This window comes from Haematobia irritans, chromosome 3 (genome assembly GCF_050003625.1).
Source record: "Haematobia irritans isolate KBUSLIRL chromosome 3, ASM5000362v1, whole genome shotgun sequence".
NCBI classification, from domain to species: Eukaryota; Metazoa; Arthropoda; class Insecta; order Diptera; family Muscidae; genus Haematobia; species Haematobia irritans.
Genome location: NC_134399.1, coordinates 17,714,793 through 17,734,427, shown reverse-complemented (window position 1 = coordinate 17,734,427; position 19,635 = coordinate 17,714,793). Strand labels below are relative to the sequence as shown.

The window sequence follows — 19,635 nt, the reverse complement described above, 5'->3', positions numbered from 1 at the left end:
AAATTTGGCAAAAATCGGGCGATACATATATATGAAAGCTATAGCAAAATCTGAACCGATTTCGATGAAATTTTGCATATGCTATAGAAGATAATATTTAGCAAAATTTGAGTACAATCGGTTGATAAATAAGAGTTTTACGGCCAAATTTGGTAAAATCGGGCGACACATATATTTGGGAGCTATATCCAAATCTGAACCGATTTCGATGATATTTGGCACATATAGTCAGTACTATAGAAGATTCGATTTGGCCAATTTGGAATAAGATCGGTTGATAAATAAGGGACTTATGGCCAAATTTGGTAAAATCGGGCGATACATATATATGAAAGCTATAGCTAAATCTGAACCGATTTCGATCAAATTTTCCAGACTTATAGGGTGATGCAAAAGATTACTTTTTGCCAAATTTGACGAGGATCGGTAAATAAAAAAGTGCAATGTGACCCAATTTATCAAAATCGGCCGATACATATATATGAGAGCTATATCTAAATTGCATGCGGTTTCTTCCAAAGTCAATAGCATTCGTCCTTGTGTCCAAAAAAACATCCTGTACCAAATTTCATCAAAATCGTTTAATAATTGCGATTGGAATCCTGTGAACAATAACAAATACATGGATAGACGGACGGACGGGCGGACGGACAAGCGCTAGATCGACTCAGGAGGTGATTCTAAGTCGATTGGTATATATATTATGGGGTCTAAAATTAATATTTCTAGTAGGCTCATTTTTTGGCAGATCAAAATTATTATACCCTGACCACTATGTGGTTTAGGGTATAAAAATTCTTAGAATGAAACGTGTACATTAGATAGGGTCACGGCCTAAAGGAGAAAAAAAGTTGATGCGGTCACCCCCCAGTTTTGTAGCACATTCGAAGACAATTTCAGAAAACCACAACTTTTTTTCCGTGCACCCTACGAAATACAATTTATTGTGCTGTGTTGTCATTTGAAGTCCGGTCGAAAAGAAACGTGGTTGATCCGGGGCTATATTTCGTGCATTGGTCATTTTTGACTCCGACGTCAAATTTGATTTTTATTTTTTTTTTTTTTTTTGTTTTCTTTCAAAGTCATTTTTGAATGCGAATAAAACAAATATTGAATTATTCCATTATTTTCATCCAACGTTTCGCTGGGATTTTTTCCAGCTTCATCAGGGATTTTTTTTATTTCGCTTCGTATACCCCTATGATGCCCATTTCTGATAACCATTATAAAGATCTTAACAAAATATGAAACATTTGCTTTTTAAGTATTTACTTATATTCATAAACAAAAAAGTTACTGAGATTTTAAAAAGTCAATAGGTCACCCTACACACCACCAAATAGTTTTTGCTGTGTTGTCATGATGTTTCGATCGGACTTCAAATGACGACACAGCACAATAAATTGTATTTCGGGGGGTCGTAGGGTGTACGGAAAAAAAGTTATGGTGTTCTGAAATTGTCTTCGAATATGCTACAAAACTGGGGGTGACCGCATCAACTTTTTTTCGTGTACATAAGTGTTGTTGTTGTTGATGTATTAATTGTTATTTTAATTATTATTTTTATTATATTATTATTTTATTAAAAAACGAAAAAAAAAACTTTGCGAAATATCGAAAAACTAAATTAATTTGAACTAAAGCCGAATACAATAGTGTAAAAAAATCAATTAATTTTAGTTTGGAACATTATTTGAAGAAATTGACAAATTTTCTAAAGCATACTTTTGGGATATTCTTTCATGACCTTATCTTAAATCATAATTAAGAATTTTTCTTATCGGCTAGAAAAATAAAATATTTGTTCTTATCAATCAGAATTACTACTAAAGAATGAAACAGAATGAAAATCGTGGGTATACTTTTGGGCAAAGTCATGGAATAAATGAAAAAAAAAAAAATGAATCATGAAAAAAAATAATTATAATAATGTATTAAAAAATAAGGAAAATATATTTTAAAAACAAGTAAGGAAAGTCTAAAGTCGGGCGGGGCCGACTATATTATACCCTGCACCACTTTGTAGATCTAAATTTTCGATACCATATCACATCCATCAAATGTGTTGGGGGCTATTTATAAAGGTTTGTCCCAAATACATACATTTAAATATCACTTGACCTGGACAGAATTTGATAGACTTTTACAAAATCTATAGACTCAAATTTTAAGTTGGCTAATGCACTAGGGTGGAACACAATTTTAGTAAAAAATATGGGAAACATTTAAATCTGAAGCAATTTTAAGGAAACTTCGCAAAAGTTTATTTATGATTTATCGCTCGATATATATGTATTAGAAGTTTAGGAAAATTTGAGTCATTTTTACAACTTTTCGACTAAGCAGTAGCGATTTAACAAGGAAAATGTTGGTATTTTGACCATTTTTGTCGAAATCAGAAAAACATATACATTGGCGCTATATCTAAATCTGAACCGATTTCTCCTCCCTGTGCAAAATTTCAACTAAATCGGAGCAAAAAATTGGCCTTTGTGGTCATATGAGTGTAAATCGGGCGAAAGCTATATATGGGAGATATATCTAAATCTGAACCGATTTCAACCAAATTTGGCACGCATAGCTGCAATGCTAATTCTACTCCCTGTGCAAAATTTCAACTAAATCGGAGTTAAAAATTGGCCTCTGTGGTCATATGAGTGTAAATCGGGCGAAAACTATATATGGGAGATATATCTAAATCTGAACCGATTTCAAACAAATTTGGCGCGCATAGCAACAATGCTAATTCTACTCCCTGTGCAAAATTTCAACTAAATCGGAGTTAAAAATTGGCCTCTGTGGTCATATGAGTGTAAATCGGGCGAAAGCTATATATGGGAGCTATATCTAAATCTGAACCGATTTCAACCAAATTTGGCACGCATAGCTACAATGCTAATTCTACCCCCTGTGCAAAATTTCATTTAAATCGGAGTTAAAAATTGGCCTCTGTGGTCATACGAGTGTAAATCGGGCGAAAGCTAGATATGGGAGATATATCTAAATCTGAACCGATTTCAACCAAATTTGGCACGCATAGCTACAATGCTAATTCTACCCCCTGTGCAAAATTTCATTTAAATCGGAGTTAAAAATTGGCCTCTGTGGTCATACGAGTGTAAATCGGGCGAAAGCTAGATATGGGAGCTATATCTAAATCTGAACCGATTTCAATCAAATTTGGCACGCATAGCTACAATGCTAATTCTACTCCCTGTGCAAAATTTCAAACAAATTGGGGTAAAACTCTGGCTTCTGGAACCGCATTAGTCCATATCGGGACAAAATCAATAGGGTTATATTCTGAGCCAAAACACATTTTTGTGCCAAATTTGAAGTCGATTGGACTAAAACTGCGACCTAGACTTTGATTACAAAAATGTGTTCACGGACAGACTGACATGGCTATATCGACTCAGGAGCCCACCCAGAGCATTTTTGCCAAAGACACCATGTGTCTATCTCGTCTCCTTCTGGGTGTTGCAAACATATGCACTAACTTATAATACCCTGTTCCACAGTGTGGCGCAGGGTTTAAATATAATTAAATAATTAATGAAATTCAAACCATTGCTTTTACTACTCGTCTTTGTTTTTTTTTTTTTAATTTCTAAATCATTTTTGTTCTTTTTTTTAATTTTTTTTTATTTTAAAATCATTTGAAAATATTTTCCCATTATTTTTCCCACTTCCATAATTAATGCTTGGATGATAAATTTTACGCTATCATTTAAGTCAATTATTTCCTTGTTTAAATAAAATTTATGAATATATATGACAATCTCTACACCTCTTCCTCGATTTAATGGTTTGTTTAAAAAAGAAATATTTAAAATAAATTTATTTTGTATGTACGTTTTCATGAGACCTTTTGTTTGAAAATGTTTTGTTTAATGGCTAAAAATTTTGTTTTTTGTTTAGCCAATGGAGCTAAAGACCTTAATCTAAATTTGAATTTATTTCTGTTTAGATATTTACATAATGTTTATTTGGCAAATGTTTTGTGTGAAATTACAAATCATACAAAAACAAAATCACAAACAAATAAGAGTGGGGGAATTTCGGATCCGATATAGGTTAAATCTTAAAAATATATAATTAATATAATTTGACTGCAAACCTTCTATGATCCCTTGTTTTAATCTGTTAAATACCTAAGAGAGCTCTGTTATGAGCTCATGACCTTCTAACAGAGCTATGTTCAGTTGAAATGTCATGTTAAAGTAAACTTTGAATTTAAGGAAATTTGGTGATTTTTTATTGAGTCTAGGATTCATTAGACGAACATGAATGTGGTGAAAATTTTATATTCTCGTTGTGATAATTACATTATAGGGACCATGAAATAGCTTACCAAAATGTAATACTCTCAAAAAAAAAAAAACCAAGAGTTCGGTCTCAGTTCGTTAGCTGTTGGATAGGATAAGAAAATATTTTTTCTTTTTGTGTAAACGAATTTGTGGAACTTCAAAAAAAAAAAATATGACCCAAATAACCAAATTAAAACAGACCAAGTGTTAACATTAGTTTTGTTTTAATTTTTTTTTTGTTTTATTTTTGTTTTGTTTTTTTTCTTTGATAAATTAAAACCATACACTAATACTAGCTGTTCCTTTTCAAAACACTAATTTTGAAATAATCATCATTTTTTGTCTGTACCAATTCACTTGACACATTGATTAATGGATTTGCGTTGTAGATCCCACAGCCATGAATAGTCATGGATATTTCACAGAAATATTGCTCATCTCAAATTGATGGATTTTATTTGAGAAAAAAACAGAAAACCAAAATTATTTTTTTTTTTTAATAAAGAAAATTTAAATTTGTGTTAAGTAAAAGAAATTACAAATTTCTTATTGGAAAATTGATTAGTAAAAAAAATTATTATGATAAAAATAAAGATAAATTTTTAAATGCTATATGGATCAGAGAAATCAATTTTTTATATATTGCAAAATTTATTATATTATTTTATTGTGTATCCATATCTCATATAAATATTCTGAAGAAATTAAAAAAAAATAATAATAAAATGTTTCAATATTTTTTTTTTCAATATTTCCCATGAAACTAAATTTTTTTCGTCGTCTTCTTCTTCTTTCAGATCAACCAGCAGCGTTAGTACACTTGCTCAGTTGCCCACAGACTCTCTTGGCTCATCGTCCATGGCCCCATTGCAAACACACACTGAAGCTCAAAGTGTTCAGTGTTTAAATACGACCGAATCGTACGACACAAAGGATTCGATAAATCCGCAACAAACGACCAAACGTAGCCTACAGCAACAACTTTCGATACCGGAATCCTTAGAAGCCACGTCGATAGGTTGTGCAACGTCTAGTGAATATTCAAGTGCAAGGTAAGTGGGCAAAAAAAAAATGGAGTAAATGAAAAAATATAGGGCAAACTGTTGAGAATGCTACAGAATTGGGGATTTTTATATCTTCAACAGAGCTACGGTTGTCGGGAAATAAAATAAAATAAAAATTAACTATATACATAAAATTTTGACACAATTTTCTAAAGAAATAAAATTTTGACAAAATTTTCTATAGAAATAAAATTTGGCAAAATTTTCTAAAGAAATAAAAATTTTGACTAAATTTTCTATAGAAATAAAATATTGGCAAAATTTTTTATAGATATAAAATTTTGGCAAAATGTTCTATAGTAATAAAATTTTCTTTAGAAATAAAATTTCGACGAAATTTTTAAAGAAATTTTTTTTTCTACGAAATTTTCTATAGAAATATAATTTTGGCTAAATTTTCTACAGAAATAAAATGTTGGCTAAATTTTCTATAGGAATTAAAATTTGGCAAAATTTTTTATAGAAATAAAATTTTGACAATATTTTCTATAGAAATAAAATTTTAACAAAATTTCCTATAGAAATAAAATTTCGACAAAATTTTTGGCAAATTTTTCTATAGAAATTTTCTTAAGAAATAAAACTTTTCTCTAAAAATAAAGTTTTGGCAAAATTTTCTATAGAAATAAAATTTTGACAAAATTTTTTATAGAAAAAAATTTTTGGCAAATTTTTCTATAGAATTAAAATTTTAAATAAAAAAAAATATTATGGCAAAACTTTCTATAGAAATAACATTTTGGCAAAACTTTCTATAGAAATAAAATTTTCACAACATTTTCTATAGAAATAAAATTTTAACAAAATTTTCTATAGATGTAAAATTTTGGCACAATATTTTGTAGAAATAAAATTTTGGCAAAATTTTCTATAGAAATAAAATTTTGACAATATTTTCTATAGAAATAATATTTTCTGACAAAATTTTTTATAGAAATAAAATTTTGACAAAATTTTCTTAAGAAATCAAATTTTGACAAAATTTTCTTAAGAAATCAAATTATGACAAAATTTTCTAAAGAAATCAAAAATTCTTACAAATTTTCAAAAGAAATAAAATTTTCACAAAATGTTCTATAGAAATAAAATTTTCTACAAATGTAAAATTTTAGCAAAATTTTCTAAAGAAATAAATTTTTGCCAAAATTTACTAAAGAAATAAAATTTTCACAAAATTTTCTATAGAAATACTGTTTTGCCTAAACTTTCTACGGAAATACAATTTAGGCAAAATTTTCTATAGAAATTCAATTTTGGCAAAATTTTTGATAAAAGTAAAATGTTGGCAAGTTGTTCTATGGAAATAAAATTTCGATGAAATTTTCTATAGAAATAAAATTTTCACAAAATTTTCGATAGAAATAAAATTTTTACAAAATTTTCTAAAGAAATAAAATTTGGCAAAATTTTCTATAGAAATAAAATTTGGCAGAATTTTGTAAAGAAATAAAATTTGGCAGAATTTTGTAAAGAAATAAAATTTTCACAAATGTTCTATCAAAATAAAATTTTCTATAGATGTAAAATTTTAACAAAATTTTCTATAGAAATAAATTTTTGACAAAGTTTTCTATAGATGTAAAATTTAGGCAAAATTTTCTATAGAAATAAAATTTTGACAAAATTTTTTATAGAAATAAAATTTTTGCAAATTTTTCTATAGAAATAAAAATTTTACAAAATTTTCTTAAGAAATCAAATTTTCACAAAATTTTCTAAAGAAATCAAAAATTCTTACAAATTTTCTAAAGAAATAAAATTTTCACAAAATGTTTTATAGAAATAAAATTTTCTATAGAAGTAAAATTTTAGCAAAATTTTCTATAGAAATGAAATTTTGACAAAATTTTCTATAGAAATAAAATTTTGACAAAATTGTCTATAGAAATAAAATTTTCACAAAGTTTTCTATAGAAATAAAATTTTCACAACTTTTTCTATAGAAATAAAATTTTGACAAAATTTTGACAAAATTTTCTAAAGAAATCCAAAATTTTTCAAATTTTCAAAAGTAATAAAATTTTGACAAAATTTTCTATAGAATTAAAATTTTAAGTAAAAAAATAAAATTATGGCAAAACTTTCTATAGAAATAACATTTTGGCAAAATTTTTTAGAAAATAAAATATTGACAAAATTTTCTACAGAAATCAAATTTTGACAAAATTGTCTATAGAAATAAAATTTTCACAACATTTTCTATAGAAATAAAATTTTGACAAAATTTTCTATAGATGTAAAATTTTCTATAGATGTAAAATTGTGGCAGAAATAAAATTTTGTCAAAATTTTGTATAGAAATAAAATTTCGGCAAAATTTTCTATAGAAATAAAATATTGGCAAAATTTTTTACAGATATAAAAATTGTGACAAAATTTTCTGTATATATAAAAATTTGCTATAGAAATAAAATTTTAGCAAAATTTTCTATAGAAATAAAATTTTCTTTAAAAATAAAATTTTGTTTAGAAATAAAATTTCGACGAAATTTTTAAATAATTTTTTTTTCTACGAAATTTTCTAGAGAAATAAAATTTTGGCACAATAAAATTTTTGCTAAATTTTCTATAGAAATAAAATTTTAACAAAATTTCCTATAGAAATAAAATTTTGACAAAATTTTTGACAAATTTTTCTATCGAAATTTTCTTAAGAAATAAAACTTTTACAAACTTTTCTATAAAAATAAAATTTTGGCTAAATTTTCTATAGAAATAAAATTTTGACAAAAATTTTTATAGAAAAAAAAATTTGCAAATTTTTCTATAGAATTAAAATTTTAAATAAAAAAAATATAGCAAAACTTTCTATAGAAATAACATTTTGGCAAAATTTTCTAGAAAATACAATTTTGACAAAATTTTCTATAGAAATCAAATTTTGACAAAATTGTCTATAGAAATAAAATTTTCACAAAATTTTCTATAGAAATAAAATTTTCACAACATTTTCTATAGAAATAAAATTTTGACAAAATTTTCTATAGATGTAAAATTTTGACAAAATATTTTGTAGAAATAAAGTCTTGGCAAAATTTTTTATAGAAATAAAATTTTGACAAAATTTTCTTAGGAAATCAAATTTTGACAAAATTTTCTTAGGAAATCAAATTTTGACAAAATTTTCTAAAGAAATCAAAAATTCTTACAAATTTTCTAAAGAAATAAAATTTTCACAAAATGTTCTATAAAAATAAAATTTTCTATAGAAGTAAAATTTTAGCAAAATTTTCTATAGAAATGAAATTTTGACAAAATTTTCTGTAGAAATAAAATTTTGACAAAATGTTCTATAGAAATACAATTTTGGCAAAATTTTTGATAAAAATAATATGTTGGCAAGTTGTTCTATAGAAATAAAATTTCGATGAAATTTTCTATAGAAATAAAATTTTGATAAAATTTTCTGTAGAAATAAAATTTTAACAAAATTTTCTATAGATATACAAATTTTAACAAAATTTTCTATAGAAATTAAATTTTTACAAAATGTTCTAAAGAAATAAAATTTTGGCAGAATTTTCTATAGAAATAAAATGTTGGCAAAGTTTTCTATAGAAATAAAATTTTGGGAAAATTTTCTATAGAAGATTTTTTTATTTGGTAGTTTTTTTTTGGTAAAATTTTCTCCAACATTTGGTAGATTATTTTTAGTTCGAGTGGCAACTGTGATCACCACCTGTTAACCAACACCGTCTGTTTAAAAAACAAACCAAAAAATCCAATGCATTTTATTTAATTTTTTTTTTTATTTACATTTAAACGTGAACATATTTTTTATGGGCCTCTCTTTAATATAAACAAATGAAATTTCTTTGCATTTCATTAAAATCTTTGTCGGCTTCTTTTTTATGGGTGCACATTAAAAATTCACAGAATATAGAAAAAAGCAAAAGATATTGAGAAATTATTTCGAAAATGGAATGCATTAACTTACCATGAGATTTTGGGATTTTTAGTGAAGCAAATCTAAACAAAAGCAGTGTTCGAGTTCTTATTCTTCGAATTTTATTAACCATAAAATTTATTGCTTATCTAAATACGAAACCGGTGTTACGCCAATGCTAACAATAGGTATTTTTTTTTTAGGAAAATAAGAGATAATGAGATTTTGGGAAAATAAATTTACTCTTTCGAAATGATGGACAGATAGACGGACGGATATTTAGCTAATGAAACTTCCACATTTTTAGAAAAAAAACCATGGCCCATTTTAGCAGAGTTTTTTGTTTATATAAACATCATTGTGTGGGATATAATGACTTTATTAAATATTAGCTTTAATTTCCTTTGAAGTACCAACAAAAAATGGAAAACCTATAATTTCTTTTATTAATCACAATATTTGTGTCGCAAAATTAAAAATAAAAATGACTACATGACTACTTCCACGATGATGTGAAGACAAATTGTCTATGTACTCACTCATATACACAACACGTGATGATTTAATAAATCTTAATAAACTAGAAAAGATTTGAGTTTAGTCTTAATATAATAATCTCAAATGATTTCATTAAACGAAAAGTAAATGAAGATATAAAACCAACTGGGGAAGCAACAAAAACTGGCATAGTCGACTTATGTTATACCTTAGATTATACGTATTGACAAAATTAGAAAAAAAAATTGAGAAATTTTCTATAGGAATACAATTTTGACAAAACTTTCTATAGAAATAAAATTTTGACAAAAAATGTTTATAGAAATAAAAATTTGACAAAATTTTTCTATAAAAATAAAATATTGACAACATTTTCTATACGAATAAAATTTTGACAAAATTTTGTAGAGAAATAAAATTTTGACAAAATTTTCTATAGAAATTAAAGTTTGAAAAATTTTTTGAAATTTTGAGATAAAATTTTGACAAAATTTCCAATAGAAATCAAATTTTGACAACATTCTCTATAGTTATAAAAATTTTGACAAAGTTTTCTATAGAATTAAAATGTTGATAACATTTTCTATATAAATAAAATTTTGACAAAATTAGAAACAAAAATTGAGAAATTTTCTATAGGAATAAAATTTTGACAAAAATTTCTATAGAAATAAAAATTTGACACAATTTTTCTATAAAAATAAAATTTTGACAACATTTTCTATATGAATAAAATGTTGACAAAATTTTGTATAGAAATAAAATTTCGACTAAATTTTCTATAGAAATAAAAGTTGGACAAAACTCTCTATAGAAATAAAATTTGGACAATATTTTCCATAAGAATAAAATTTTGACAAAATTTTCTATAGGAATAAAATTTTGACAAAATTTCCAATTGAAATAAAATTTTGACAAAATTTTCTATAGAAATAAAATTTTTACCAAATTTTCTATGGAAATAAAATATTGACAAAATTTTCTCTAGGAGTAAGATTTTAATAAAATTTTCTATATAAATAAAATTTGGACTAAATTTTCTATAGAAATAAAAGTTGAACAAAATTTTCTATAGAAATAAAATTTTGACCAAATTTTCTATAGAAATAAAATTTTGACAAAATTTTCTCTAGGAGTAAGATTTAAAAAAAAAAATTTCTATAAAAATAAAATTTGGACAAAATTTGCAATAGAAATTAAATTTTGACAAAATTTCCAATAGAAATCAAATTTTGACAACATTTTCTATAGTTATAAAATTTTTGACAAAATTTTCCATAGAAATAAAATTTTGAAAAAATTTTCTATACAAATCAAATTTTGACAAAATTTTGTAAAGAAATAAAATTTTGACAAAGTTTTCTAAAGAAATAAAATTTTGATAAAATATTCTATAGAAATAAAATTTTGACTAAATTTTCTATAGAAATAAAAGTTGAACAAAATGTTGTACAGAAATAAAGTTTGGACAAAATTATCTAAAGGAATAGAATTTGGACAAAATTTTCTATAGGAATAAAATTTTGACAAAATTTCCAATAGAAATAAAATTTTGACAAAATTTTCTTTAGAAATAAAATTTTTAAAAAATTTTTTATAGAAATAAAATTTTGACAAATTTTCTACAGAAATAAAATTTTGACCAAATTTTCTATAGAAACAAAATTTTGACAAAATTTTCTCTAGGAGTAAGATTTTAATAAAATTTTCTATATAAATAAAATTTGGACTAAATTTTCTATAGAAATAAAAGTTGGACAAAATTTTCTATAGAAATAAAATTTTGACAAAATTTTCTATAGAAATTAAATTTAGAAAAAATTTTTGAAATTTTGAAATAAAATTTTGACAAAATTTCCAATAGAAATCAAATTTTGACAACATTTTCTATAGTTATAAAAATTTTGACAAAATTTTCTATAGAAATAAAATTTTGACAAAATTTTCTATACATATAAAATTTTGACAAAATTTTGTAAAGAAATAAAATGTTGACAAAATTTTCTAAAGAAATAAAATTTTGACAAAATTTTCTATAGAAATAAAATGTTGACTAAATTTTCTATAGAAATAAAAGTTGAACAAAATGTTCTATAGAAATAAAGTTTGGACAAAATTTTCTAAAGGAATAAAACTTGGACAAAATTTTCTATAGGAATAAAATTTTGACAAAACTTCCAATAGAAATAAAATTTTGACCAAATTTTCTATAGAAATAAATTTTTGACAAAACTTTCCACGGAAATAAAATTTTGACAAAATTTTCTATAGAAATAAAATTTTGACAAATTTTTCTATAGAAATAAAATTTTGACAAATTTTTCTATAGAAATAAAATTTTGACAAATTTTTCTATAGAAATAAAATTTTGACAAAATTTTCTATAGAAATAAAAATTTGATAAAATTCTCTATAGAAGTAAAATTTTAGCAAAATTTTCTATAGAAATAAAATTTGTATAAAATGAGCCTTTGTATAAGAAAAATTCCAAAATAACTTTTCTATCATTCCAAATTAAACACTCTCTCTCTCGTGTTAATATTATACTTCAGCCTAATTTCGGTTTTATAGGGACTCTCATTATCTTTTGCTATACAAGATAAGAGTAGTTTCATGGAAATTCTAACAGGTGTGCAAAATACTCTAGACAATCGAATCGGATCGAATGTCTAGAGCAAAGCCAATCAAACATGGGCCAATAATTGAATTAGGCACATGGCAAGAAGATTTCTAGAACACTGCTGATATTAGCAACCATTTGTTCTATTGAGGATTATAAACAGTTTGTAGAAGAATTATTAATTTATTATAACTTGGCCAAGTCAATTTTGTGTAATAACTTGTTGTTGTGGCTACAAATAAAACAAAGAAGAAAGTTTTTTTTTTATTATTTTTTCGAATAATGTAGCTGTAGGTTTAGAGATAAATTTTCCATTTCAAAAAATTTCCACTTCATTTCTAATGGGCATTTCAAATGATAAGCTCTGTGACAAGTCATAAATTACTACAAGTTGTAGCAAACTTTGTTTAAATCTCAAGTGTGAAAATTAAGCCCAGAAAACTCACAGCAAATGGAATGAAAACATCTAGGATTATTTTTATATACAAATATGAGGGAACTTAATTTTAATTTATTTTAATTTTAAATATTAGACACTATTTAAATTTTAGTTGAAATTTAAAATTTTATTTCTGTAGAAAATTTGTCAAAATTTTATTTCTATACAAAATTTTGTCAAGATTTTATTTTTATACAAAATGTTGTCAAAATTTTATTTCTGTAGAAAATTTGTCAAAATTTTATTTTTATACAATATTTTGTCAAACTTTTATTTTTATACAAAATTTTGTCAAAATTTTATTTCTGTAGAAAATTTTTTCAAAATTTTATTTCTATACAAATTTTTTCAAAATTTTATTTCTATACAAATTTTTTTCAAAATTTTATTTCTATAGGAAATTTTGTCAAAATTTTATTTTTATACAAAATTTTGTCAAATTTTTATTTCTATAAGAAATTTTGTCAAAATCTTATTTCTATAAGAAATTTTGTCAACATTTTATTTCTATAGAAAATTTTGTCAATTTTTTTTTAAATTTTGTTTATATTGATTAAATTTGTAATTATTTGTTTATTTAATTTACATCATTCAAAAGTTTCCCTTGCTATCACCAATGCACCAATATATTTCGCATGACCATCAAGTGCTATTTTATGGCTCATGTGATAATGCCCAGGTGTTTTGCACATAAAAGCAATACAAAGTAAGGCTTCCACAAAGGTACTTGACTAAAAACATATGTCCCACTTATCAATGGAGTTTTTATGTAAGCAAAAAATCTATCGGCCCCCTCTTGAAATTTCCAATAAAATATTTGATTAATAAGATAAAAGATTTGCTTGATACTGATTTGTTGATAGTGACATTTTCTATGACAAGCCAATAGTTTCATGTTTATTTAATTATATATGTCTTGATTTTTATTCTATACAAAATTTTGTTAAAATTTTATTTCTACAGAAAATTTTGTCAAAATTTTATTTCTATAGAAAGTTTTGTCAAAATTTTATTTCTATAGAAAATTTTGTCAAAATTTTATTTCTATAGAAAATGTTGTCAAATTTTTTATATATATAGAAAATTTTGTCAAAATGTTTGTATCTATAGAAATTTTTGTCAAAATTTTATTTCTATAGAAAATTTTTTTAAAAAATTTATGTATGTAGAAAATTTTGTCAAAATTTTATTTCTATAGAAAATTTTGTCAAAATTTTATTTCTATAGAAAATTTTGTCAAAATTTTACATCTATAGAAAATTTTGTCAAAATTTTATTTCTATAGAAAATTTTGTCAAAATTTTATTCTATAGAAAATTTTGTCAAAATTTTATTTCTGTAGAAAATTTTGCTAAAATTTTATTTATATAGAAAAATTTGTCAAGATTTTATTTCTATAGAAAATTTTGTCAAGATTTTATATCTATAGAAAATTTTGTCAAAATTTTATTTCTGTAGAAAATTTTGTCAAAACTTTATTTCTATAGAAAATGTGGTCAAATTTTTATTCCTATAGAAAATTTTGTTAAAAATTTTATTTATATAGAAAATTTTGTTAAAAATTGTATTTCTATAGAAAATTTTGTCCAAATTTTATTCTTATAGAAAATTTTGTCAATCTTTATTTCTGTAGAAAAAATTTTCAAAATTCATTTCTATAGAAAATGTTGTCAAAAACTAGAAAATTTTATATCTATAGAAAATTTTGTTAAAATTTTATTTCAATAGAAAATTTTATCAAATTTTATATGTATAGAAAATTTTGTCAAAATTTTATTTCTATGGAAAAATTTGTAAAATTTTATTTCTATAGAAAATTTTGTCAAAATTTTATTTCTACAGAAAATTTTGTCAAAATTTTATTTCTATACAAAATTTTGCCAAAATGTTATATCTATAGAAAATTATGTCAAATTTTTATATATATAGAAAATTTTGTCAAAATTGTATTTCAATAGAAAATTTTTTCAAAATTTTATACAAAATTTTGTCAAAATGTTTGTATCTATACAAATTTTTGTCAAAATTTTATTTCTATATCACATTTTGCTAAAAAATTTATTTAAGTAGAAAATTTTGTCAAAATTGTATTTCTATAGAAAATTTGTTCAAAATTGTATACAAAATTTTGTCACAATTTTATTTCTATAGAAAATTTAGTCAAAATTTTATTTCTAAAAAAAATTTTTGCCAAAATGTTGTTTTCTATAGAAAATTTTGTCAAAATTTTATTTCTATAGAAAATTTTGTCAAATTTTTTATATATATAGAAAATTTTGTCAAAATTTTATTTCTAAAAAAAAAATTTTGCCAAAATGTTGTTTTCTATAGAAAATTTTGTCAAAATTTTATTTCTGTAGAAAATTTTGCTAAAATTTTTCTTATATAGAAAATTTTGTCAAAATTTTATTTCTATAGAAAATTTTGTCAAATTGTTTATATATATAGAAAATTATATATTATATATATATATATATATATATAGAAAATTTTGTCAAAATTTTATTTAAAAAAAAATTTTTGCCAAAATGTTGTTTTCTATAGAAAATTTTGTCAAAATTTTATTTCTATAGAAAATTTTGTCAAAATTTTATTTCTGTAGAAAATTTTGCTAAAATTTTACTTATATAGAAAATTTTGTCAAGATTTTATATCTATAGAAAATTTTGTCAAAATTTTATTTCTATAGAAAATTTTGTTAAAAATTTTACTACTATAGAAAATTTTGTCAAAACTTTATTTCTGTAGAAAATTTTGTCAAAATTTTATCCTATAGAAAATTTTGTTAAAAATTTTACTACTATAGAAAATTTTGTCAAAACTTTATTTCTATAGAAAATTTTGTACAAATTTTATTCCTATAGAAAATTTTGTCAAAACTTTATTTCTATAGAAAATTTTGTCAAAATTTTATTCCTATAGAAAATTTTGTCAACATTTTATTTCTAGAGAAAATGTTGTCAACATTTTATTTCGATAGAAAATTTTGTTAAAAATTTTACTACTATAGAAAATTTTGTTACAAATTTTACTACTATAGAAAATTTGGTAAAACTTTATTTCTATAGAAAATTTTGTAAAAATTTTATTCCTATAGAAAATTTTGTCAAAATTTTATTTCTATAGAAAATTTTGTCAAAACTTTATTTCTATAGAAAATGTGGTCAAATTTTTATTCCTATAGAAAATTTTGTTAAAAATTTTATTTATATAGAAAATGTTGTTAAAAATTTTATTTCTATAGAAAATTTTGTCCAAATTTTATTCTTATAGAAAATTTTGTCAAATTTTATTTCTGTAGAAAAATTTGTCAAAATGCATTTCTATAGAAAACTTGTCGACATTTTATTTCTATAGATAATGTCAAAAAATCGAAAATTGTATCAAAATTTTATATCTATAGAAAGTTATGTCAAAATTTTATTTCTATAGAAAATTTTGTTAAAAAATTTATTTATGTAGAAAATTTTGTCAAAATTTTATTTCTATAGAAAATTTGGTCAAAATTTTACTACTATAGAAAATTTTGCCAAAACTTTATTTCTGTAGAAAATTTTGTCAAAATTTTATTCCTATAGAAAATTTTGTCAAAATTTTATTCCTATAGAAAATTTTGTTAAAAATTTTACTACTATAGAAAATTTTGTCAAAACTTTATTTCTATAGAAAATTTAGTCAGAACTTTATTCCTATAGAAAATTTTGTCAAAACTTTATTTCTATAGAAAATTTTGTCAAAATTTTATTTCGATAGAAAATTTTGTTAAAAATTTTACTACTATAGAAAATTTTGTCAAAACTTTATTTCTATAGAAAATTTTGTCAAAATTTTATTCCTATAGAAAATGTTGTCAAATTTTTATTCCTATAGAAAATTTTGTTAAACATTTTATTTATATAGAAAATTTTGTCAAAAAGTTTATTTCTATAGAAAATGTTGTCCAAATTTTATTGTTATAGAACATTTTGTCAAATTTTGTTTCTGTAGAAAAATTTGTTAAAATTTATTTGTATAGAAAAATTGTCAAATTTTTTATGTCTGTAAGAAATTTGTCAACATTTTATTTCTATAGGAAATGTTGTTAAAAATCGAAAATTTTATCAAAATTTTATATCTATAGAAAATTTTTTCAAATTGTTTATATCTATAGAAAATTGTGTCAAAATTGTATTCCTAAGGTTAAGAGCTAACCCCCTTTGCTGGTGAAAATTTACAAAAAGAAATATCATTACCAAAAAATTGGTCTTAAATAAAACATTAATAATTAAGTTGCGTAAATATAATTTAATATCTTGTATGACTCATAGTCATATTAGTTGATCTAAATAATGAATCCAAGTGACAAGTAATCTATTTAGTGTGATAGGGATAGGATGAGCGAGAATCTCTACGGGCATGACATTTCCAATATTCCCAATAGTTTAATTATTTCCCCAAATTAATTTTAGTCTACACCAAACAACTTCCAATAGTAAGAAAATGTAACACGTTCAATAATGAATCACTCTATGCAAATACTATACACAATTACAGTAGAGGAGTTCATAGATAAATTTTTTATATAAAAATTTTTATAAATGAACTTTTTTCGATAAAAAAAACTTCATATATGACCTTTTTCTATAGAAAATATTAGAGATTAACTTTTTTATAGAAAAAGTTCATCATTAAATATTTTTATAGAAAAAATCATAGAAAAGGTTCATCTGTGATATTTTTATAGAAAAAAAATCTATAAAAAAATTAGTATATGATTTTTTTTATTAAAAATATCACAGATGAAATTTTTATACAAAAATATCTTTCTTTATAGAAAAATTTCATCTGTTATATTTTTAATAGAAAAAGTTCATCACTGAACATTTTTATTAATTTTTTATAGATTTTTTATAGATCATAGATGAAATTTTTCTATAAAAAAAATCATAGATGAAATTTTTTATATAAAAATAACTTTCTTTATAGAAAAAGTTCATCTGTGATATTTTTTATAGAAAAAAAAAATCTATAAAAAATTAATAAAAATGTTCAGTGATGAACTTTTTCTATTAAAAATATAACAGATGAAATTTTTCTATAAAGAAAGATATTTTTATATAAAAATTTCATCTGTGATATTTTTAATAAAAAAAATCATATACTAATTTTTTATAGATTTTTTTTTCTATAAAAAATATCACAGATGAACCTTTTCTATAAAAAAGTTCGTAGATGACATTTTTATATAAAAATAACTTTCTTTATAGAAAAAGTTCATCTGTGATAGTTTTTATAGAAAAAAAAACTATAAAAACTAATAGATGATTTTTTCTATAAAAATGTTCAGTGATGAACTTTTTCTATTAAAAATATCATGAATATATGAACTTTTTCTATAAAGAAAGTTATTTTTATATAAAAAATATTGTCAAATAAAAATAGTGCCGGAACATATCGGAACATATGTATGTTTTACCAAAGAGCTTAGAACTTGATTTGAATTCTTCTATAAACTTCCATTAGTATTTAGAAAATCATAAACTTGAAAGTTCATTGTATTTAACTACTAAAGAAGGTGTGTCCACATTGAATAGTATTCAGTTATTGTTTACCTTTAAACGCCTCTTGTTTTCTGTATTGGTTATCTTCCTCTTTGTGTTCTTTGTTGTTATTTTTCCCAATGTCTTGCGTTTGATACACCACAGCCATGCGACTTTATAAGGGCTTGTAAAATATTTACATTTCCCAAAGGATTTAAGAGAAATAACAATGCTTGCTTGATACAATACAATATTTATATTTCGCATGTATTAAATAAATCATTAACAATATATGGTTGATTGGTTTGTTTTTGTTTTTTTTCTGTCGCACATACATTTCCATAATGGATTTATTAAAGTCATAGATACTTTACTCTCTCTCTCTCCACATTTCCCTCTCACTCACATTCTCTACTATACACCTATGAGAAGAGAGTCACACGTTTTGTTCTTTTGTGTAGAGAATTTCAAGGGCACTCTCTTGTGATATTTGGTTGTTGATTTTTTAATTTTATTTTCGTTAATTTCCAATGATGACTTTAGACCCTGTCACCTAAATTTTTCAAATTTAAATTTTAATTTGAATCTTTTGCATATGACATTGGTGCGATGTTATTTTCTCGACAATTTACGCTTATTTCTTACCTTCTCTACCATTTAGGTTGAGTGTTGCTAACTTTTGATAAGGTGCAATGATAAGACCTACAATTTACTCACGATACTGTATAATACTAACACCAAAAACCATATTAGAAAATAATGGGACAGTGGAACGATTACAAAGTTTCAAATTAAAAAAATCAATTGCTCAAGCATATATTTAATATTCCGTGCTATTGACAAATGGAAGTACATATTCTAAAATTCATTCTCAACATGGTAATTGATGAAATGATATATTTTGCTCTTAACCTGCATATATCATTTTCTTTGCTGACTTTGCAATATTTATCGATATTTCAATCAATATAATTTATCACACGTGGTAGAACTCAAATCGCTAAAAGATCAAACAAAGTTGCAGTATGTGGTTTCCAAGTCACTACTATGGGACAGTGTGATTTCTACAAAATTAAATTGAAATGAAATGAAATGCAATGCAATGAAATGAAAAAAAAAATAAATAAAATGAAATAAAATAAAATAAAATAAAATAAAATAAAATAGAATAAAATAAAATTAAACAAGTATATACGGCCGTAAGTTCGGCCAGGCCGAAGCTTATTTACCCTCCACCATGGATTGCGTAGAAACTTCTACTGAAGACTGTCATCCACAATCGAATTACTTGGGTTGCGG

At 23.2% G+C, this 19,635-nt stretch overlaps 1 protein-coding gene across 2 annotated transcripts in view; it reads left to right on the top strand.

Annotated features, from left to right (window-relative positions):
- LOC142230228 (uncharacterized) overlaps positions 1-19,635 on the top strand; it is a 218,566-nt gene that overhangs the window by 169,928 nt on the left and 29,003 nt on the right. For both annotated transcript variants that reach the window (XM_075300869.1, XM_075300868.1), the window contains one exon: positions 5,108-5,362. In XM_075300869.1, coding sequence (XP_075156984.1) covers positions 5,108-5,362 — 255 coding nt within the window. The remainder of the gene's footprint in view (positions 1-5,107; positions 5,363-19,635) is intronic.